General features: G+C 26.6%; 2 protein-coding genes across 5 annotated transcripts in view; both read left to right on the top strand.

Moving 5' to 3' along the window:
• LOC141526060 (adenylate cyclase type 6) overlaps positions 1 to 12,885 on the top strand; it is a 61,663-nt gene extending 48,778 nt beyond the window's left edge. The window contains exons 10-25 of one of the 2 annotated variants that reach the window (XM_074240810.1): positions 1,001 to 1,147; positions 2,463 to 2,621; positions 2,852 to 3,100; positions 3,183 to 3,345; positions 3,469 to 3,566; positions 3,737 to 3,821; positions 4,088 to 4,204; positions 4,534 to 4,659; positions 4,793 to 5,170; positions 5,367 to 5,586; positions 5,952 to 6,206; positions 11,295 to 11,573; positions 11,752 to 11,889; positions 11,976 to 12,059; positions 12,158 to 12,314; positions 12,412 to 12,885. In XM_074240810.1, coding sequence (XP_074096911.1) covers positions 1,001 to 1,147; positions 2,463 to 2,621; positions 2,852 to 3,100; positions 3,183 to 3,345; positions 3,469 to 3,566; positions 3,737 to 3,821; positions 4,088 to 4,204; positions 4,534 to 4,659; positions 4,793 to 5,170; positions 5,367 to 5,586; positions 5,952 to 6,206; positions 11,295 to 11,573; positions 11,752 to 11,889; positions 11,976 to 12,059; positions 12,158 to 12,314; positions 12,412 to 12,556 — 2,800 coding nt within the window. In that variant the 3' untranslated portion in view covers positions 12,557 to 12,885. Of the gene's footprint in view, positions 1 to 1,000; positions 1,148 to 2,462; positions 2,622 to 2,851; positions 3,101 to 3,182; positions 3,346 to 3,468; positions 3,567 to 3,736; positions 3,822 to 4,087; positions 4,205 to 4,533; positions 4,660 to 4,792; positions 5,171 to 5,366; positions 5,587 to 5,951; positions 6,926 to 11,294; positions 11,574 to 11,751; positions 11,890 to 11,975; positions 12,060 to 12,157; positions 12,315 to 12,411 lie in introns of those variants that run through there. The other variant, XM_074240809.1, reaches the window with a different exon arrangement.
• A 4,539-nt stretch (positions 12,886 to 17,424) lies between these two features.
• Positions 17,425 to 21,989, top strand: LOC141526220 (uncharacterized). Of its 3 annotated transcripts, XM_074241089.1 has the most exons (7): positions 17,788 to 17,915; positions 18,742 to 18,899; positions 19,564 to 19,629; positions 19,728 to 19,793; positions 19,890 to 20,052; positions 21,221 to 21,572; positions 21,670 to 21,989. In XM_074241089.1, exons 2-7 carry the CDS (start codon positions 18,890 to 18,892, stop codon positions 21,850 to 21,852), a joined length of 840 nt encoding a protein of 279 aa, XP_074097190.1. In that variant the 5' UTR covers positions 17,788 to 17,915; positions 18,742 to 18,889; the 3' UTR covers positions 21,853 to 21,989. The 3 variants fall into 3 exon arrangements, with proteins under 3 accessions (XP_074097188.1, XP_074097190.1, XP_074097189.1); XM_074241087.1 differs by lacking the exon at positions 18,742 to 18,899 and having other exon boundaries at positions 17,425 to 17,915; XM_074241088.1 differs by lacking the exon at positions 17,788 to 17,915 and having other exon boundaries at positions 18,588 to 18,899.
• Positions 21,990 to 22,575: the final 586 nt, after the last annotated feature.

The following is a 22,575-nucleotide window of genomic DNA, read 5'->3' on the forward strand; positions in this document are numbered from 1 at the left end:
TTTTTTAACAAATAAATTTGCTCCAAAAAATTATTTTTTTTAAATTTCATTTTTAGTTTTTAAAAATTTTTAAATGTCAATTTTTTTTGACATAATTTATTTTTAACAAAAATTCTTAAAATTATCATGAAATTAAATTTTGTTGTCACTTTAAAATTGTTTTAATTTTTTTTAACAAATAAATTATAGCAAAAAAAAAAATGATCAAAAAAATTTAGAACTTTTTTTGTCAAAAAAAATTAAAAAATTGTCAAGTGATAGCTAACTTTAAATGAATATTTTAATAATTTTTTTTTATTGAAAAAATTATAAAAAAAAATTTTTTTTTAATTTAATATGGAAAAAAATTGAAAAACTACAAGCGCAATTTTTTAAAAATAATTTTTAATTTTTATTTAATAAAAAAAAAAAAAATTAACAAATTAAAAATGTCGGCTAACTTTATTATTATCTTTTTGTTTAATTATATTTTATTTTTTATGAAACTGGAAATTTTTTTATTATATTTTAAAAGATAATTAATTTAAGAATTAAAAATTTTTTTTATCAAATGAAAGATAAAAAAAAAATTTTAGAAGAAAAATTACACATCTAAGGGAATATAAAAAAATTATTAATGCAACTATAAAAAAATAATTTATTTATCAAGCTAAATTAATTAAATGTCTAATAATTAATACTAAGAAACTAGATTTATACTTTATTTTTAATCTCTAAAAGTAGAATTTTTATTTTTCATTAAAATTTTAGCTGTTGAAAAAAAATGTCACGTTTCTGCTGAATCTAGTTTAATGATTTTTCTTTATAAAATTAAATATGAAAGGCCGATTTTTTATGATGAAGATGATATAGAAAATGAGTAAGAGCTTTTTCTTCCATAGAATATTCATAAAGTTTTAGTATAACAAATTTTTTTTATTAAAAATAAATTTATGTAATATATTAAAAATTAATATTCAATAAAATGAACAAAAATTTCTAATAAATTGATAAATTTCAGATTCGACCGACTCGCTGCGGAGCACTATTGTCTGAGGATTAAACTCCTCGGGGATTGTTATTACTGCGTATCTGGATTACCCGAACCAAGACCAGATCATGCCCACTGTTGTGTGGAAATGGGATTGGATATGATCGACGCTATTGCGTAAATATCAAAATATTTATTGAATAAACACTAAAATCACAGGACAGTGATTTATAAAATTTTCATTAATTTTAAAACTCACTCAAGTCAAAAATAATCTCCAAAAAATAAATTACCCACCCCAGTAAGAATGAATCACTATAAATAAAAGTTTCATAACTTTTACGGGAAAGTTTAATAATTTTTTAATAAAAAAAGTAATTATGTCTCACTGATGGTTAATAAATAATTAATAAAAAGTCTCTTTACTGTACTTTCTTCCTCAACTCATTACTTTTTCCTTCATTTAACATTATCCTTACAATTTTTAACCGAAAGAAGGTCTGCATAAATCCATTGTTGTTTAATTTTAAAGATCTCCATTAAAAAATTTAAAATGTACATCACAAGCAGCCTCTATTACTTATTTAAAACAGTATTTTGCGTTTCTGATAATAATATTACAATATTCGAGAGTGAACGCAAACGCGCATCCTCTTTAATCTCCCATTTCCAGTGCTCTAATTACAATCCTGAAAAATAGGAAACGAGAATAGAAGAAAGTACTTTAAATTTAAAAATAAACTCCAAAAAATCAACCGCTGACTTAAAACAATATTTCCAAGTGAAGTATGGAAAAAAATTCGCCGAGTAATTTTCAATTGAATTAACGATGCTTATCATTAAAAATCTCATCTAATATTCTCATTATTCTTTATCATTTTTCATTTTATATAATAGCCGGTAGCTTCTCTTCTGCATCATGTAATATTATAATACACCGGATTACGATCTTATCTCTCATATAATAACTGTAATAAATAAAAAACGTGATCATCTAGGTACTCAAAGCATTAATTTTAAACATCTGAATTTAATTATTAAGAAGAGTCCTTCCTAAAAAATAATTTCTATACCGAGAAAAAAAAATTAAATTTGAAAAAAAAATGGAAATTGTTGTGTCAAAAAATTTTTAGATAAACATTTTGCAAATTTCTCAAATTTAGAAAACTTTTTTAACAATAAAATTAATGAGAAAAATTTTTATTTCTTTAATTAAAAATAAAATTTTTAACAAATTAATTTCTTATCACAACAATGTCCATTTTTTCTAAAAGAAATTTTTTAACCCCATAAAATTTTCTATAAATTATAATTTTTGACTTGAAAATTAATTTATAGTTATTGACAGAAAATGAAATCGATTGTTCCCCTGTTGATTGTATTAGCCGCGTCTTTGTTATAATTAAGCGGGTCAATATAAAAGCACTCGATATGAGCCAAATATAGTTAGTTTACACAGAAGTTAATTAACTTGGTGACGTTAATTTAACAGGCTCGTGAGAGAGGTGATGGCGGTGAATGTTAACATGAGGGTTGGAATTCATACGGGGAGAGTCCACTGCGGCGTACTGGGGCTCAGAAAGTGGCAATTTGACGTTTGGAGCAATGATGTAACTCTAGCTAACTACATGGAAAGTGGCGGAATTCCTGGGTAATTTTTTCCTTCATTACACTTATCATTATCACAGTATCTTACTAATTAAACTGATTTGTTCCTCAAAATTGCAAAAAAATTCACTTAAAATTTTTTTTCTTTTTTTTTGCAATCTAAAAAAAAAGCAATTTAAATAAATTATTCAAAGAATAAAATAATGCAATACCTGCCCAGTGTTGGAGTAATCCCTCAAGTCGATTAATTGTTCGGCAAACAATTTATTTCAGACGAGTTCACATTACCAAAGAAACCCTAGACTGTCTGGGCGACGATTACGAAGTAGAAGAGGGTAACGGTGGAGAACGAAATTCTTATTTGAAGGAACACAATCTCAAGACGTATTTAATTGTACCTGGGGACACATTCAAAGATAATTTGACGAGCCCGAGTTTAAGAAAGGGCTACTCTGTCAACGGCAATGTGTCCAAAGAAATGCGAATGATGGGCCACGGATCCCAGCACGGAAAACATTCCAAGTATATTTATTGTTTGTTATTTAGAATTTATGATTAATTATTGCCGAGAAGAATTAAAAGGTATTGTGAAAAATTAATGCAGGCTGGGATTCGGCTGCGAGACAATTGAGACAGAGAAGGACCCCGAGGATGAGGTGAACGAGTATCTCATGAGGGCTATTGATGCTAGAAGCATCGACAGACTTAGATCTGAGCACTGTACACCTTTTATCCTGACCTTTCGGAGGCCGGATATAGAAGAAAAGGTAGACCCTATTATTATTATCATTATTAATTTTTTTTTTTTTTTAATAAAAATCAACAGAGATGTAAATGTAGATGCAGATGAAATATTTTTTTCATCGATTTTTTATACAAATTTATTTCAGTACTCGAGAGAACGAGATCGAATGCTGTCGGCGTATTTCGTTTGCTCGGGATTCGTTTACGTAATTGTTGTGGTTGCAATCGCCATCAGTTTGTCTGGGTATGCTAATTTTTTATTTGAGGTATTGATATTATTGTATATTGTTGACATATCACAGACCCGATAAATTAAGCCGCATTTTTTATTTTCAATAATTTTTTTTTAAATTAAAATCTCTTGTTTAAGTTCAAGTATTGAATGCAATTGTTAATAATTTCATGATTTTTTAGGAGTATATATTTCTACATCTGCACCGGAGTGAGTTTATTAATTATTGTTTTGATAAACAGTATTCTTCTGGCTGAAAAAAATGAGGTACAGTTTAATTAAATATTGAAAAGCTAAATTTTATTCAAGATTGAATATTGACTCATTCTTCTCTTTGTTTTTAACTTATCATCTCCCAATTCACTGTTCTATTTGTATTCAGATTCGCTGAGCTTTCAAATATACATCACAGTCATGAAACTTTAATATTTACATATATCAGCTGGATATTAAAATTTATTTATATTCCTTGGTGAAGTAGAATATAATATTTAGATACATATTTTTTTTTTTTTTTTTTTTTTTTTTTACAGAAAATACCTGAGTGGATCAGAAATGTATCGACAGCTATTTTTGAAAACCGTATGATCGCTCAAAGTATTGCGACAATCGTAGTCTTCCTTACATTTTTAACTATTTTGTCACCATTAGTAAGTTTTTTTAATTGTATTAAATTATTACTCGCCTTAAAAAAAATTATCTATTTTTTTAAATTCATGAATTCAACAAAGTAATTTAATTTTTTTTTATAAATAAATTTCTAAAAATTATTTTTCAATTTTTTGACTAATAAAAATCTTAAAAAATTATCTAAATCTGTTAATTTCAATTTTATAATTTTTTATCAACCAATTTTTGGACAATTTATACTTCTATTAATTATTTAAAAAATTTTTAAGACGAGTTTTGTTAAATTAAAAATTTTTTTCATCAAAAAAATGTAAAATCTAATGTCCATAAATTAAAAAAAAATAAATAGGTCACATTAGACAACAGTACAGCTTGTAGTAATAATACTTGGACAAGAAAATCTAATGACAATTCAACAGTAATGGTTCAAATTCCTGGAGCAACAGGACCATGTTATTACACCCTATTCGCTGACGTAAGGAAAAAAAAAAAAACTTGTTAGAGTTACCTATAAAATAACGTCACTGCTAGTTTAATCTTAAAACAGTGTAAAATAAAAAGTAAATCTAGCCTTAGCAGTTTAAGTCTCAGTAAGACTTTAATTACAGTTATTCCCGGTGCTGGTGATGCTGGTGATGGTCACCTGTGCAGTCTACCAGATCTTGACGTCAGTTTTCAAAGTAGCGGTGCTGAGCATAATCGTGGCCTGTTACTTGACAGTGAGCATATATCAGTCCTCAAAAGAGGAGGACATTGATCAATCAGGGAGATGGCTGGCCGGAGTGCTGGTGATATTCTTCATGGCCTTCCTGGTGGCTCACTCCCAGCATACCGAGGCGACTTACCGCCTTGACTTCTTGTGGAAGCTCCAGGCAACTGAGGAGAAGGAGGAAATGGAGCATTTGAAGGCTTACAACCAAAAGCTTCTTGCAAACATCCTGCCGGAGCATGTCGCCGCGCACTTCCTTAGAACTGTAAACTCTGATGTACGTAATTAAACTTTCATCGTTCCCCGTGTACTGATACCTTATGTACGCTAGTTATTGTTATATGTTGTATATTATGCTCTGCCTGATGTATAATATATGATGTATTATGTCTCGCTCGTCTTTAGATTACTCTCTCTCTCTCTCTCTCTCTCTCTCTCTCTCTCTCTCTTACTGCACTTGTGTTATGTTTCAGGAACTCTATCACGAGCAATGCGACTTTGTGTGCATTATGTTTGCGTCAATTCCAAACTTCTCAGAGTTCTACGTCGAGCTGGAAGCTAATAATGAGGGTGTTGAATGTCTCAGACTTTTGAACGAAATAATTGCCGATTTTGACGAAATTCTTGCGGAAGATAAGTTTAAGTATATTGAAAAAATTAAAAGTACGGGAGCTACTTATATGGCAGCTTCAGGTTTGTTGTAATTTTTTTTTTCTTTCATTATTATACTGTGAAAAATTGTTAATTCAAGTGTAATTTGTATAAATGCTTGAAAATTTATTAGTAAAATTAAATATAATTTTTTAATAATTATTATCGGAGAACTAGAGGCAAATTTTATTAAAAATTTTTATTAATTTATTATTAAGAAATTTTTGCTCAATTTTTTAAAAAAATTTACGTTATATTATTTTATTAAATTACTTTATTTAAAAAAAAAAATTATTAAAAATAAAAAAAAATTACTTGAAATTAAAAATACACTAATAAAATTATTTCACAGTATGTCGTTAATAAAAAATATTAAATAAAATTAAATTAAAAAAAAATGATGACAGGTCTAACAAAAAATACCTGTGATATGAAAGACTACAAACACATAACAGCGATGGCAGATTACGCGTTACGAATACGTGATCAGCTGGCCTACGTTAATGAACACAGCTTCAATAACTTCAAGATGAGAGTCGGGATCAACATCGGACCAGTTGTGGCGGGAGTGATAGGTGCACGTAAACCACAGTACGATATTTGGGGAAATGCCGTTAATGTTGCCTCGAGAATGGACTCAACAGGCGTGTTGGATAGCATTCAAGTGACACAGGAAGTACGCGATATTCTCAGTGCCAAAGGCTATCCACTTACTTGTCGTGGCCCCATTCAGGTCAAGGGTAAAGGAAATATGATAACTTACTTTTTGGACGGGCCTAACGATCCTAACAAACTAATGGCTACTATACCTGAAAACGATTCACACTTTAATTACAACAATCTCGACATCAGTAGCCTCTCTATTGATAAAAAAGCATCATCTGTTATCACTAGCTAGGCACTTTCTGATAAATTTTAATAAATATTATTCATTTTTTACTCTTATCTCTTTAGCACGCAACCAACCTAATTTTTATTTTCATTTTATTCTTTTTAATAGAACGAAAATTTTATTCGTTCGTTTAAAGCGCGTTCGATGCATGAACGATGTTCGATATAGCGACTCTTATATTTTATTAGCTGCTATTATATAAATATATATATAATATATAATGTGTGTGCTGAATTTTAAATAGATAAAATAATAATTGAAAAGACTTGAAGTGGATATAAATATTTTTAATATACGATAACAAGAATCTCTTTAAAATAATTATTAAATTATTGATTTTTTGGTACAAACGAGATTTTTATTACTATTTTATTATTATGTACTCGTTATCAATTATTTATTTGTATATTATAATAATTCAATTTTTTATTTATTACGCACATCATGTTGTATTCAATATTTATTATTTCAAATTAGCGATAAGTACTATTTAATTTTTTTAAATTAAAATTTCATTTCTTACCACCTCAATTGGTTAGACCAACAAAGTTTTTTAATTTTAAAATATATTCAATTCATTAGTTTGAATAAAATAAAATTTAAAACCATAAAAAATCAATTTTTAAATTTTACTGAATTTTAAATTTAAATTATTTTTTGAACTTTGTAATAATTTAATAATTTTATTTTTAATTTTATGAACTTTGTATGAATTAAAATAAAAAATTATTTATTTATTTAAAATAATTTTTTATACTTTTTAGAATCTTATTCGTCTGACCAATTGACGGTATGTCGCTCCGACTGTCGGTAGAATGATTTTGCGCTGATAAAAGATAACTTTTAAATGTACATACTTCACTGGCAGGAAATTTAAATCCCATGTAAATTATTAAAAACAAAACTAATGTATTTATTATTATTATTATTATTTAAGTAAATAAGAATTAGTAATTAGCAGATTAAAAACTCTCCTCTAAGCGACTAAAGATTGTAATGTACTTAATTAATATTTACATTCCTTCTTATTCTCATATTTTTTCAGCAATACAATTTTATAGATGAAATAAATTGGAAGTTTTTAATTTTAAAAATGGTAAAAAATTAAATTAAAAATGAGTGTTTAATCAACGACACTGTACAGATAACAACGAAGAAATTGAATGCTTTAAATCGTTGTAGATGAAATATCCGATGGTTAGCCTTCTTAAAATTATTACTTAAAAAAAAATAAGAGAAATTTTCAATAAATAAATTAATTTTACATATTTAAAGTCAATAGAATTATAAAAAATAATTATTATTTTTTGTGTAAAATTTTGAAGGCTAAGAAGATAATTTACCTGGTCTGTAATTATAAAAAAAATCAAATGAACTATTTACAATTACAATTAAAAATGTATAAATTCCTTTGTGATTAAATAAAAAATGTTTTAATACGACAAACAAAGCTAATGTGTGGTTAAGGGATAATAGGCTTAACATTACAAGAGATAAAAATCTAATTACGGACGATTGCGGCGATGAAAATGACTATTTTGCGGATTAATGAGAGTTTAATGAATGAGTTATCTGTTAACAGGAATAAAATTGCGTAATTAAAATAATTATGTTTCAATTTTTATTGACTGGCAGGTCAAGAAATACAGAAGTCAAGTATTTATTATTTTTGCGTTATTACTTAACGAGTAATACGCAAAAACAGTAACCGAGTACTAAAATATGTGATAACTGATATGATAAATTAAAAATTAATAATGATAATAATTTTATTATTAAAATTACATACACGTATCTGAAGATTGAATTGAGTAAATGTCAATAATTAGTTGAAAAGTAGAGGGTATATTTATTGTTGTGATTTAAATGTGCAGAAAATGTAAATGTTAAATGTAACGCGTGATTGATTATGCAATATGTTTATGTTTAATTATTTTAAATAATTGCTGAAGTTTTGAAATATGTAATGTTATATAATACAAAGAATTTTAAAAATGCAACAAATATAATATATAATTATAAATATAATTGTGGTTTAAAGGAACCGCCTAAATGTACCAAAGATTTATCTGAAATAAGTAACGTAGAAAAAAAAAATCTAACGAGCCAATAATGTTATCTGGATAAAAATAGTCAATATAATTTGTCTCAGAGATAATTATTAATTATATAAATATAAATTTTATCTATGTATATGTATATGTATAGAATTTAATAACTGTTTAAAGTCTACTACAAACTTGACTATGACGTATCTTTGAAGGCCTAAGAAAATAATTTATCTTAATTGACTTAAAATTTGCTTTATGTGCAATATTTAATTCTGATAAAAAAAAAAAAAATATGATCGTAAATGATGATAAATAAATTTTTGATTAAAAAAAATTTTTTTCTGTATTTATTTTATCTTATTTTGATTTTTTTTGTTTTACTTTTTATTTATTGCTTAATTTTTTAATTATTAAATCATTGATACTAAAATAATTAATTAATATTAAAATTTTAAGTTCTAGACTTTTAATAAATTTCTTTTTTATAATTTTTGTCACGAAATGTAATTAAAAATTACTTTTTACTACTTGCATGTAATTACAGAATTTTCAAAGTTTCTTCTTATGATATTTTAATTTTTTTCTTTCTAGAAAGTTTATAATTTAATTATAAATCTCTTTCATAATTTTAAAAATTGTTTAAATATATTTTAAAAATTAAAAATTAAAATCAACTAAGAAAAATTGCATTAGCAATTATTTGAAACAGGTCTAACAAGTTTGTAAAAAAAAAACTGGACCGGTACTCATACAAGTACACGACCAGCGAGTAATTTAAATCGATAAGCATGGAAACACGAGGTCTGAGGTTCTTGCGCAGTACCGAGTTGTTATTATTATATAAATATTTTTACGAAAGTCTAGTCAGTAAACGCATGTGCTGTCGGCTAAAATCTACGTATAAACACGTGCTCGATGGATTTTTAATAGTTGCTCCAAAATGAAAGGTTACATTAACAATTTTTTAAAAATTAATATTTTTTAATTTCCAATTTTTACAAAAAAAAAAAATAAATTTTAAACAATTTGGAACTCTGATTTAAAATTACACTTGTTGACATTTTATATTTCAATTATTATGCAATAATTTATAAATAAATTTTTTCAGTAATAAAAAATTAAAAAAAATTTTTAATTAATTTATTTGAAAATAAATGATTTAAATATTTACCATCTGTTTTATTATTATAAAATTTAGTTATGTAGTAACACGTTCTTGTTTGCGTCAGTGATAAGTACTAAATGTTATCATAAATAAAACTCAAACAAAAAAAAAAGATTATTTTTCTTTAATACACGATCGCGTTATTTAATCTTCTTTATTATTTGGTTTTATAGAATTAACGCTGACATCTAACCACTATTGTGATACATTAGATAGAGGGGATATTAAAGTTGTGATGGATAATTTAGTTACTTAGTAACATCAAAAATATATATTTAAGATATACTAGTTTTCATCAAGACAATATAATACAAGTGAAAAAAATTCCAAAATGAGCGAGGATTTATCTGAGGTATTTATCAAATAAAAATAGTTAATTAAAAAATTAACCGCATTAATTTTTTAAATAAAAATTATTTTATAAATTCACCCAGTTTTAAAAAATTCAAGTTTTTTTTTATCGATAATAAAATTTAAAATAATAACTAAATTTCAGATAATAATTGTTCAAAACAGACGATCCCAAGTGATAAAAAAATACTTCGGATGGATACGATACATATCTGTAGAGCCGACAATGTGGCTTTACATAATGGCATACATGATAACATCAGTTGTCGAGCAAGCTCTTTTTGTTTACAAGTCCTGCAGAGTTAATCACGGATTTACTGAAGAAGTTTGCAGAGATATCAAGAATAATGACACAATCAATAAAATTGTTCAGGTAAAAGAGACTTAAAGATCTTCAGGGTAAATAAAAGTGACAATTATTGAAACACGGACTGACAACAAATGATAAAAATTAATAAATAAATTAGAATGTCAAACAATTATTTTACCGAGACATATTTGAAGAAAAAAATTAAATTTTTTCATTTTAAATGACACTCTATGCTAAGCTATATTTTTCTTTTAAAGCTAAGCTATAATTACACTGATTGCAATTTATCTTGTAAAGAAAACTAAACCAATAATTATAATTTACAGGTAACAGTATCAGATTTCCACCAATGGAACAACATCGCCGGCCATGTAGTTCCAATAATTTTATCTCTGTTCTACGGAAACTGGAGTGATCGACGCGGTAGAAAACTTCCTCTGATAATGGGTCTTCTAGGGAAAATTATTTACTCCGGAATGATGGTTGTAAATACTCTGAAACCAAACTGGGACTTGTTTATGATAATTTACACAGCAAGCATACCCATGGGGATGCTCGGTGGAGATCTTGCTATTTTTGGGAGCTGTTTCGCTTACATATCCGATGTTTCTTCCGCAAAACAGCGTACGCTGAGGGTTACTATTCTGGAAATCGCTTATCTCACTACTATGCCAACAGGTGACAATAAATCAAAATTATACGATTGAAAAAAATATTTTTAAAAAATTACACACATAATTTTTCATATCTTCTACATGTAGAATTTTTTTTAAATAATTTTTCAATGAAATAGTCTGCTAATTTAACTTTCATAAAATTATAATCAATAATCCTTAATCATAAATAACAATTGTTGACTTTCAGGCATTGCGCTTGGATCATACTTATTCACCGAAGTGTTTAACCGGTCATACACAATAATGTTTGCAATAAACACAATGCTGCTCATAATATCAGTAATTTATTCGCTGATTGTATTAAAATGGCAAACAAATCCGCGACAAACGTCTCTGCTCGGTGTCAATGTCTTGACGGACTTCTTTGACAAAGAGCATGTTATTTCGACGATTAAAACTCTGACAAAGCCGCGCCCCAAGAACAGGAGGCTTCATTTGTGGATGCTCTTTATTACAATGACATTTTACACCTTTCAAAGGGACGAAAAACCCATGAGCTACTTGTACACCCAGAGGATTTTCCAGTGGGATGTGTCGACTTTCAGCAAATTTCGGACTTTCCAATCGTCGTTTTTTGTTGCTGGTAAATATGGTCATTTATTAATTTTTCTTTTCATTAATTTTACTTCTGGTAAACATTCTATAGAGGTGCAAAAAACACCTGTGCATAGACACCAGCAAAATCTAATACATTTATAAAATTAATACAAATAATTAGTTAAATTTAACATCTAATATTTTATTTATTGAATAAATAATAGCAATGCTAATCGGCGGACCAATATTGAGCAAATTATTGGGATTAAGAGACACTATCATTGTCATGATCGGAGCATTGTCTCATGCTGCTGGTAGAGTATTTTTCGCTTCTGCTACTACGCCGAAAATATTTTACGCTGGTATGGTTAAATTATAGCTGTAAATCTTTGCGTTGTATATAAATTACTAAATTTATTGTCTTAATGAAAAATAATAATTACTACAGGAGCCGCGGTTGCTGCTATTGGGCCGGTAGTTGCGCCGGTTTTAAGATCAATGACTTCCAAGGTTGTACCAATTAATGAACGAGGTATTTTATTTATTTATTTAGAAAATAATTATTATTGTTGATATGATAGATGATTATCTTTGTATGATACTCATTCATGTGATGATTGATAATTCCAGGAAAAGTTTTTGCCATGTTATCAGTCTGTGATAATGCAGTGCCTTTCTTTAGCGGAGTTTTGTACTCACAACTTTACAATGAGACCTACAATACTGTACCCAGTGCTATTTACTGGCTGACTTTTGCGACACAAATTGCAGTACTGCTTCTTATTCTGTAAGAATAATTCATTGTTACTGTCATTATAATTTTTATGTAAAATATTTAATTACTGACAAGTCATGATAAATAACAATGCAATTTACTTTTTTAGTGTCATACATTTATCGTCAGGGTCTAATCGAAGAGAAAAAGAGGAAGAAAAGGAAGAAGAAGAAGAAGACGATACTAATAATGTAAGCAAGGCTTCGACTTTAGAAGCAAATACTCCTAATGTTCAAGAACGCATAATTTCATGAAGTATTTTAATAGAAATATTTTTTTTTAATGTTAATACACGCTGGTTAATCTTTAGGAGTTTTTTTTTGTACAAAAATTGTAATTAGAAAAAATTATAATAGATTTTTTTGTAGATTATTATTTTATAGTCTTCCAGAAGAAATTGGTAACGTAAAAAAATTTTTGTAAATATTAATTGTAAATAAAATTATCATGTTTAGAAAAAAAATTCAGCTGTGATTACACGTGTAATAATATTAATTTTTTATAAATAATTATTGTACTTTATACTTATTCTCAATTGTTACATCAATAAGACTATTTTTGTAAAATATGGTAATCACGAATAAAAAGGAAAATTTTTAAAAGTAAACTAATATTTTAATAATTATTAAAAAAAATATAAAATTGAATTAAAAAAATATATATATAATTGACTCAGAATTTGATGTAAATAATCTTGACCTTGATTTTTTACTACATGTAAAATTAACTATTCTGATCATGTTATTTCCATATAAATCATTATGCATTGTACAGACTTACATAAATAATATATTTTTAATTATTTCCTTTATCAACAGTCGCAAGATGATTAAGATTAATATAATTGGAAACTACGTGAATAGATAATAACTGAACTATAAATTTAAATCGTTCAAGAGTTGGCGTAATATAAAGATCATCTTGCTCGAATCTTAAGACGCTTCGATCCGTGATAATATTCCGGGAATGCATCCAAGCATGATGTATAGAGTATAGAGTATATAATGTCTTATCTATAATTAACAAAATTAATTAGACAGAATAGTACTCATTAAATTGGTAATTAATGAGTACTCTGCAAATATATGCTGATATTATTATTATTATTATTATTATTATTATTATTATTATATTGCAATAGAAAAAAAATGAAAAACAAAGACAGAATTTAAATAATTTACTGAACTTTGCAATTTTTTATTTTTAAACACAAATCCTTTTTAAAATAGTAATTTTATAATATATTCTGTATAACGAACGTTGAGCTTATAAGACGATTATAAACTTTGATAAGTTTATTGAATTTAATACATCTCTAATGAGATGATAGTTCACAAAGGAATTAGAGATCAATTCTCAGGAATTTTTCATGTTAATAATATATGAAATTATGGAATCAATATTTCAAATACAGTAAAATTCCTAATATGTAAATATTTTCTCTTTGAAAAAACAATTACCTTTGAATGTAGCCATTAAATATGTTGAATATGGAGACCAAAGGATAATGACCTTTCCCGTGGAAAATAAAGTGGAAATTTCATTGTAATAAAAATAAAGGTTGGATTTAGTAAAGTAATTGTTCAAACAAAGAAATTATTAAAACTTTTTATGGTATTTACGGAGTAAAATAAATATGTAAGAAGATTATTTTATAAAAGAAAAAATTTTAAATCAACAAATTTTTGTGTTTTTTTAATTAAGTCATATCTTAAATTAATCTTATGCAAATTTTTATTAAAAAATTATCTCAGTGCACATCTTTGAAATAAATTACACGTGACATTGAATATTTCGAAAAAAAAAATCATAACAATAGCTATTTAATTTTCATTGTACTTAATATTTTTGACCAGTGAAAGCGTTTCACCCATTGTGATACACAGCAATCACATATCGTGATATTGATATTCACAGTGCATTGTATTATCACAAGCGTGTCAAGGCTTATTGGCTAATTATTATTTACAAATTTGTAATAATAATATTATCATTATCATTCTTTATAATATTTTACATTCTCGATAGACACTAAATTTTTTTTTTTATTTTTCTTCTATTTATTGATAAACAGAGTTTTATTCTTTGAATGTATCTTAATTTTATTCCGCATATAAGTACTCGGCAATAATTTCTTTGTTTACACCTACAGAAAATATTCACAGTATTTTTCACTCACCATGAAAGAAAATAAACTTCCGTACTCCTTACAGAAAGAAAAAGTTATTACTTCCAACAATTTCCGGTTAATAACTTTCTCATGTATTTTTATTATTATTTTATGAGTATAGTGGCTTGCAATATATAATAATCTTTATCAAATAATTAATTTGTCAGTGTAACTAAACAGTAATGAAATAAAATAAATAGGCGATAGTATGTTATTGACCTAAATATTCCTTTTTTGTAATATATAAATAGAATTGAGTATTCAGGACGTGAGTAAAAAATGAAAGGCTGTAAGATGGATAAGAAGCTGATATCAGAGGATAAAAAAAACCATTTTTTAACTTTTTCCTCAGGCTTTCTTATTTTTTTCCGCTGATCTGCACTATCCTCGGAAAATTAAATAATTCATAGGCAATATAAGTGAATGAAGAGAAGTAAACCGGAATAAATATATTCAAAACTCGGAATTAACAATTTAAATTTGAAACATTACACTATTATTTTTATTAATAATAATGAATATTATTGTAATATATATAATAATTAATAATTAGCTTACAGTTGGATGGAAATCAAACCCAAGTGTTTATTTGTTGAGCAAACAGTCATTATTTGACTTTTGTTATCCACGTGGTTTTTCAGATAGGAAATTAATTTTTAATGATTGCTTTCAGAGATTTATGTTGTTAATCAATTGCGGAATAATTGCGGTAGCAGGAACTGATAAAAAACAGACTGTTAGTCATTCAATTATCGATTGCAATGGATTTTATACTTCGATGACCTCCGTGCTCTTTTTAATTGAAGGATTTCAGCTATTCTCATTATTTGCCAATTAATTTTTAATCTCTGAAGTTAATCGAAAATTTTGTCGAAAAATATTTACAAGATTTTAATTTTTCGGTAGAATAATTTTTTTAATAGAGATATGATTTTTACGAATAAAATTGTGACCCGAAAAATTTTCCATCTAAAATTTATCTTCGAAACTAATTCAAGTTTACAGATTATTCATCTATGTAATATTACAGATAGTTTTAAACTTTTTTCATTAAAAAATAGATACTTTCATGAAATAATCTCAATAAATTTCCTTACAATTTTTCCATTTGTAAAAAATATATATAATTTTTTACTGGTTATAAATATTTATAATGTTGATAATTTGTGAGGTATTTTTTTTAAATACTCGGAAAATTATGAGAGGAGAATACAAAAAAACTAATAAGCTTAATCATCAAAATTTAAAAATACTAATCACGTTCCAATGGTGCGCAAAAAAATATACGGAAATTCCACATTTTTTTATTGTTTAGTAAATTAGTAAAATTTAATTATTTACAAACAATTTTTCAAGAGAAATATTGATTAAAATTGAATTTTAACTGATTGAAATTTTTTTAACTTCGTAATAAATTTTTTTGAGCCAAGAAAATTTTTTTCTAGCTCCAAAATAATTTTGGTCTTGCTAAAAATTTTCTTGAGACGAGAAATTATTTTTTTCTGTATACTTTCCTGTACTTTATTATATTTTCAACCCTTAAAAATAAAATAAAAAAGATAAATTAAAAAATATTTTATCCGTATAATAGTGAATTGTGAATAGAAGTTTAATAAATCTAGAAGGTCGAGATTTCATTCTATTCCGTCATACTCCTCACGCGTAACCTTTATCCGTCAAGTTTATGCATACGAAAACGCGGAAAAAAACACGAGCAGGAAGTAAAAAATATCTTCAACACCAACCTGCCGAAGGAAAATCGTTTTTTGTGACACAAAGACTACACGCTAGTCTCAATATCTCAACTCAGCTGCTCAGCTCCTCATGAATGAGTCATTTATTTTTATTCATATAAAGCTTATAATTCGGAGGAGGCAAAATAAAATAAAAAACTCCATTACACTGCATTTATATAATTAAAAAATATATTACGCGTCTTGTATCTAATATTGTCAATACGTACTATGTATCTTCCAAGTGCTGGATGACTAAAGGAATGGACTTTAAAACAATTTATTCAAGGAGTAAAGTTTGTTGGAATTGGAACTAATGTCGAACAGTTTAGTTCGAAGTTTGATGATCACAGGTTGAAACTTGCTAAATTTAAATTAAGTGCCGTTAGAAATAATTTCTCCTCACGTGTTTGTTTAAAGACTTGGATAATTAAATATACCCTTATCTGCTCTTTATTAATTAACTCAGACTCACGTTAATAGTAATTCTAAGTCATAAATTTATCTCTGTGGATAAGAGTCAAAAACACTAAAACTTATTATAGTATTTTTTTTTCATTTAAGAGTTTATGCAAAACTTGCAAATGTCTATCTTTTTTTCTTCTCTTATTTTTTTTCTTCATAATTGAAATGTCAATCTTAAAATAATAAGAAAAAAATTTTTTTTTAAATCTTATTTCAATTCCTTTGAAAATATCTCTTATAAAATTTTATAGTATTAAATTATTTTAAAATTTAAATAATTTAATTTTAAAAAAATGTTAACTATTGTCAAGTTCAAAATCTTTTGATTTTTTTTTTTTTTTTTTCAATATAATTACCATATCTAACTTAATTAACCGGTCGCACTTAATTTTAAGCATATCAAGACATCCACTGAAAGGTTGTGCAAATTTTCAAGGTGATCTGATAAAAAAGCAGGCGTAATTTAGCTCACCTGATATGGCGCATTATATCATTAGAAAGACATAGAGGAATAAATTACTCAATAAATTTTCATCAATGCTAAATTTAATTAAACTCTTGATTCTCTAAACAACAAAATAGATAAGAAAATTATAAATAAAAAAAAAAAGCTAAAATTAAAAAAAAAATCCCGTGTTCGTGAACCCTGAGATTACAATAAGTAATTGATTGCGTCAGAGCCGGAGAGCTCTTGAATTGGTTGGTTATATTCCAACAAAAAGAGACTCTTTGACGCATTCCTCAAACTCTTGTAATGCTGCGGTGAACATTAACCATTCGATTGCAGTGCACATACATTACATACAATATAATACACTCTCCTCGTATGCGGTACACCGCCAGGCCTAACGCAGATGCACATTTTCATCCTGTCAGTCTCGCTTCCTGCTCGCTCGCGACCGGTTCGTCGTCAATAAAATTCTCGGACAGTGGAATAAGTTGTTACAATTTTTATTTCGGTCCGGTAGTTTTTTTTTAACTGATCTTTTTTTATCTGGTAACTAGTTATTGTGGGGAATAACGAGTTGTGCCGCTGTTTTATTACTTTTACTCACTTACCTATACTAATCAGTGGACTAATAGAATCACTCAGCATGAAGTTTCCCGCCATCAGGCGGATGGTCTTCCTGGTCGTATCGGCGACCATCGGGTCCTGTCCTACTGCCAGTTCCAGTCCACGGAGTCCAGGACCTGGTTTTCTGCTCGATGGCATCTCCAATGTTGCTACCAGCGCTTCCAACTTCTGTAAGTTTTATTTGTTAATCAAATTACTGGTAAAAAATTTTTATTTCAAGTTCAGACTTTTAATTAATTCTGTTTAAGGGTGGGAGAGACGAAAAAAATTTATAAGTTTAATTTTAATTAAACAAAAAATGCTTCTTAAAATTTTTTCGTTTCTCAAATATTTATCTCAGAATTTTCAATTCAAATTTAAACGAATTTCATTCTTATAAATTCTTTTTAATGAAAAATTTTAATTCTGTGTAAAATATCAGAGATATTATAAAATTGACAGGGATTTTTATTGTAAAAAATTGAATTTCCCATAAAAAATGTCTCTCATGATTTTTTCATACATTTAATATTTTGATTTCAAACTTTAAAATTAAAAAAAAATTTTCATTTGATTTAAAAATTATTAGTTGGTGTTTTAAAATTTCCAGCATTAAAAACAATAATTTTTAAATGCATATAACACAAAACAAGTTTTTAAATTTAAACTTAAAATCATTTATTTTTAATATACAATACTTCGCAATTTAAAGTATCAAATGTTATGTCACCAACAGAAAGTTATTCATCGGAATAATAACTAAATGTATAATTCTTTTTTTTTATGCATTAAATATTTTTAAAAATAATTATGTAATTATTTATTTATTTATTTATTGATTTTTACGGTATACAATATTTCAAATTTTTGAGAGCGGAACATTACGAGTGATTAATTATAAAATTTTATTAATGTTTTTATATTTATTTTCATTATTCTTATACATTGCATGAGCGTGAAAATCTGTCGGACTGTCATATCTCATATGGAGAAAAAAGTGATTAAATATAATCATAGATCAGATCAAACAACGATTGATGATGCTGGTGATTCTGCGCGGATATTATTTGTCACATCCTCACATCACCGTGGAAAACAAATGGCCATGCACGCAGTTCTTTTTATAACATTATTTTTATCTTCCGTTAAATTCAAATAGTTGAGCATGACAACTGGTAATAAATATAATTTATTGTTTTTAAAAATTACTAGTTCTTTTTTTTTTTTTAAACAAAAAGACATATCTCATAATTGAGTTCATAACTTTTTTTTTGTTATTTAATTACTAAAAAAAAATTGTTATTGCGTTATTCAAAAGAATATTTTTCTTGATTTACAGCTTTGAAATTTTTTCAAAATTTATTAATAATTTCAATTATTTATTTTATTATTTTTTTTATGACAAATGTAAAATTGTTATTATTTAAATCAATAAAAAATTATCAAAGTGTTTATCCCCCTCAAAGTTAAAAAATTCATTTGAAATGAATAATATCTGCCAGAATCATTAAAATTTTATAAAATATAAAAAAAAGCTATCAAAATTTTTTATATCAATCAAATATTAAATTTCAATAAAAAAATAAATTACATTAGATTTTTCATTTCAATTGATAAATCTTAAAAAAGAAAAAACAAGTGCATTGTTTCATTCAATTGACAGAAATTTAATATTTTGGTAAAGAAAGTTTTTTAATTGCGCAAAAAAAAGTTTGTAATGAAATTTTTAAAACAAAATTAATTTAATAAAAAAATAAATAAAAATATAAAATATAAATTAACTTCTTAATAAAGTTTAAATTGAAGGCATTAAATTAATAAAATGATAATTTTTTACAGTGACGGGCGTAGTTCAGCGACAAAAGGAGCTGCTTTATCATGTGACAGACACAGCAACCGATTACGGTATTGTTTATCAGCAAAACAAAATGACAGTGTAATAAATAATTAACATTGAAGAAAAAGCTAAAGAATGTTTTTGCAAAGTATTTGAAATTTTTTAGTCTCCAATGCCGTGGAGAAGCCAAGGAACCTCCTGATGAACACCGCGATCATGACCACTAATTACAGTAAGTAGAGACAGAGACAAATTTTAAAAACTTTATCGATCAATAATTAAACAAAAAAAAGAAAAAGAACAACAAAACTAATTCCAAAAAGGATAGTCGACAGTGCAGCGTCAATTGGACTGGACTTTAAGCTGCGACGGTTGCTGGAGAAATTCCGCAGCCGGATGCCGTATGGATTTCCAGAGCTCGATGTCCCGGTACTTGAGCCCCTGCAACTGCACGAAATTTATGTGGAAACTCACAACCCGGAAATCGGCGAGTAAGTAAACATTCGATAAAATTTTTACAATTTAATAATACTTGCAAAATAACAAAACAATAATTATTTCATCGCGGAGCGATATTTATCCGACAAATTAAATTAATCATCGAAATGACACATTGAAAAAATTATTAAGATAATTTTAAAAAAATAACGCGGATTAAATTTAAACAAAGGTGTTTTTCATAAATTTTCAAACACACTCATATTTGAATTAATATTTATTAATAGTTATGAGATATTTACACAGATGTAACAACAAATTATGAATTAATGAATTCATAAGCAATTGAATGAAGGAGTGGTCTTTATTTAAATATAATTGAGTAGAATACACTGACATACAATGAAGCACGTGTATGTTTTTTTTTTTTTTGAGAATTCACAAGAAAAATATAGATATCACCAAGGTAGACATATTTTTGAAACGTATTACCATCAGTCACGCTTATGAATAATGTATTTTGTGTATACTGATAACATGTTTTCAATAAGTATAAATAGCTACTTCATTTTTATTCTAATGAGGGGGATCTTCAATTTGTTCTTAATTGTTCCGAGATAAATATGGATAATTTTAAAATGGAGTCTATCGCTTGTTTAAGTAATTTATGTAAGGAATTATTCAATTGATTCAGGGGAATAAATATTTTTTGGAAGCGCTGATAAAAAATAAAAGAATTTTATTAGTTTTTTTTTTTTTTTTTTTTTCCAATAAAAAATTGCAAAGATAAAAATATTTTTAAATGTTAATTTAAAATTTTGAAACGGGAAAAATTGATATTTTTTTGTGTAGAATTTAATGCAAAATATTTATTGCAAAATAAATCAAATAATTTATTATTAAAATTCCCGCGTCACATAAATTAATAATATTAGTAGATAAGAATAAATTGTTTAAATAAACTTAGTTGTACACTGATTTCGTTACAAAATGTTGCGAATAAAAATGAGTTTCTGAGCAAAACACCTGGTACATTTTCAAAATAAAAGCTTCTATTAATTTAACTATAAAAAATTTTTCTAACAGTTCAGAATTTTCCAGTTGATTAAAAAAAAAAAAAAAAAAAAAAATCGATAAATTTGTGTCAAATAAAAAATTTAATAAAAATAAACTGATAATGAAGCAATATTCCTTTTTGACACATTATAAATATTATTTCAGTCTGAACATATTCGTCGACAACGTGACAATAAGCGGACTATCAACATTCGTAGTTGATCGAGCTCGGCTGTCACTTCTAGGGCCAACGATAGCTGTAAATCTCACAATACCGACAGTAATCGTCGACGGGTACTATAACATCTCTGGAATACTTGGGGACACATTTGAACTCCACGGTTCTGGGCCATTTACAGCAACAGCCAGTGACTTTAAAGTTTTTTTCATGACGGTGCTGGGCTACTCGCGGGGGATGTATTTGAAAAGCTTCGATCTGGACTTTTCGATCCGTGATGTAAAGATACGCATGGTCAATTTTATGGGGAACAGTAAATACAGCTCGGTCATGAATGAGGTACAAAAATATAATATCAGAGAGAATTTTTTTTTTTATTTTACACTAAATGAAGAGTAATAGCCTGGAGTAATTTTTTCCATTTAATTCTCGGCAGGTCTTTCAGGAGCTCACCCCACAAGGCATCGAGATCATTAAGCCTGAAATATTGCCGGATATACAGGACTTCATTGCAGCGAGAGTAAATGACACTATTTATCATCTAACGATGAGAGATATGCTGACCTTTCTCATTGGTGAAAATGAAATACGAAACAACCCTCATCTACTGCAGCCTTAAAATAACAGAAAAATGTTATATGCACTCTGTAGTTTATACTTTATGCTTTACTGGTTGTTTTTTACGTTAATAATATAGAGTATAACTCATAAATGTTTTTATTTTTAAGCTAGTAGATAATAAAAAAAAATAATTGATTTATTTTGTATTTTATTTCATCACTTGACTTTTATTTTTACGGAGGAGAAAAGGTTATTAGATTTGTATGTTTCCTAAATTGTTGCAAGTGAAAATGTGAGAAAATGTATAAAAAGATGGTGGAAAAAATTTATTATTGCTGATTCTCTTTTAGGTTAATAATTTGTGAAGATTTATCGCGGACCTCCGAGACTAATACATTTAAACTGCACTCTCGAAACCGTTTGTAAGAAAGTACGTCAGGAAAGAGAATGTAGAAAGTTGCATTGAATTATTGTTAAGTGGTATTGAACGACTGTGCCAAGGAACTCTTTTTTTAGTCGTTGGATTTTTAATTTCTGATTAAAATATTTATTATTTTTGGTAATAATTTATTATTTAATTAAATTAATATTAAAAAATAAGAAAAATGATTTCTTCTTTAAAAATATTAAATTGATTTATTTTTATTAAAATTTTGTAAAAAATAAATTTTTATGCAAGTGTAAATAAATATAAAAAATAATTTAAAGTCAATAAAGGTTGTTTTTCAATTATTCCTTTCTGTTACCTTGAATTTTTGAAAACAAAACAATTTTTTTACAA

This window comes from Cotesia typhae, unplaced genomic scaffold (genome assembly GCF_013202065.1).
Source record: "Cotesia typhae breed Kobodo isofemale line unplaced genomic scaffold, CoteBio_Ctyphae contig_33, whole genome shotgun sequence".
NCBI lineage: Eukaryota > Metazoa > Arthropoda > Insecta > Hymenoptera > Braconidae > Cotesia > Cotesia typhae.

Bases quoted from the DNA above. Each gene is read 5' to 3' on its own strand.
- LOC141526220 (XM_074241087.1), top strand. From the start codon at position 17,765: ATGAAGTTTCCCGCCATCAGGCGGATGGTCTTCCTGGTCGTATCGGCG. The intron at 17,916-19,563 runs GTAAGTTTTATT...AATTTTTTACAG, and splicing joins TACCAGCGCTTCCAACTTCT to TGACGGGCGTAGTTCAGCGA. The intron at 19,794-19,889 runs GTAAGTAGAGAC...CAAAAAGGATAG, and splicing joins GATCATGACCACTAATTACA to TCGACAGTGCAGCGTCAATT.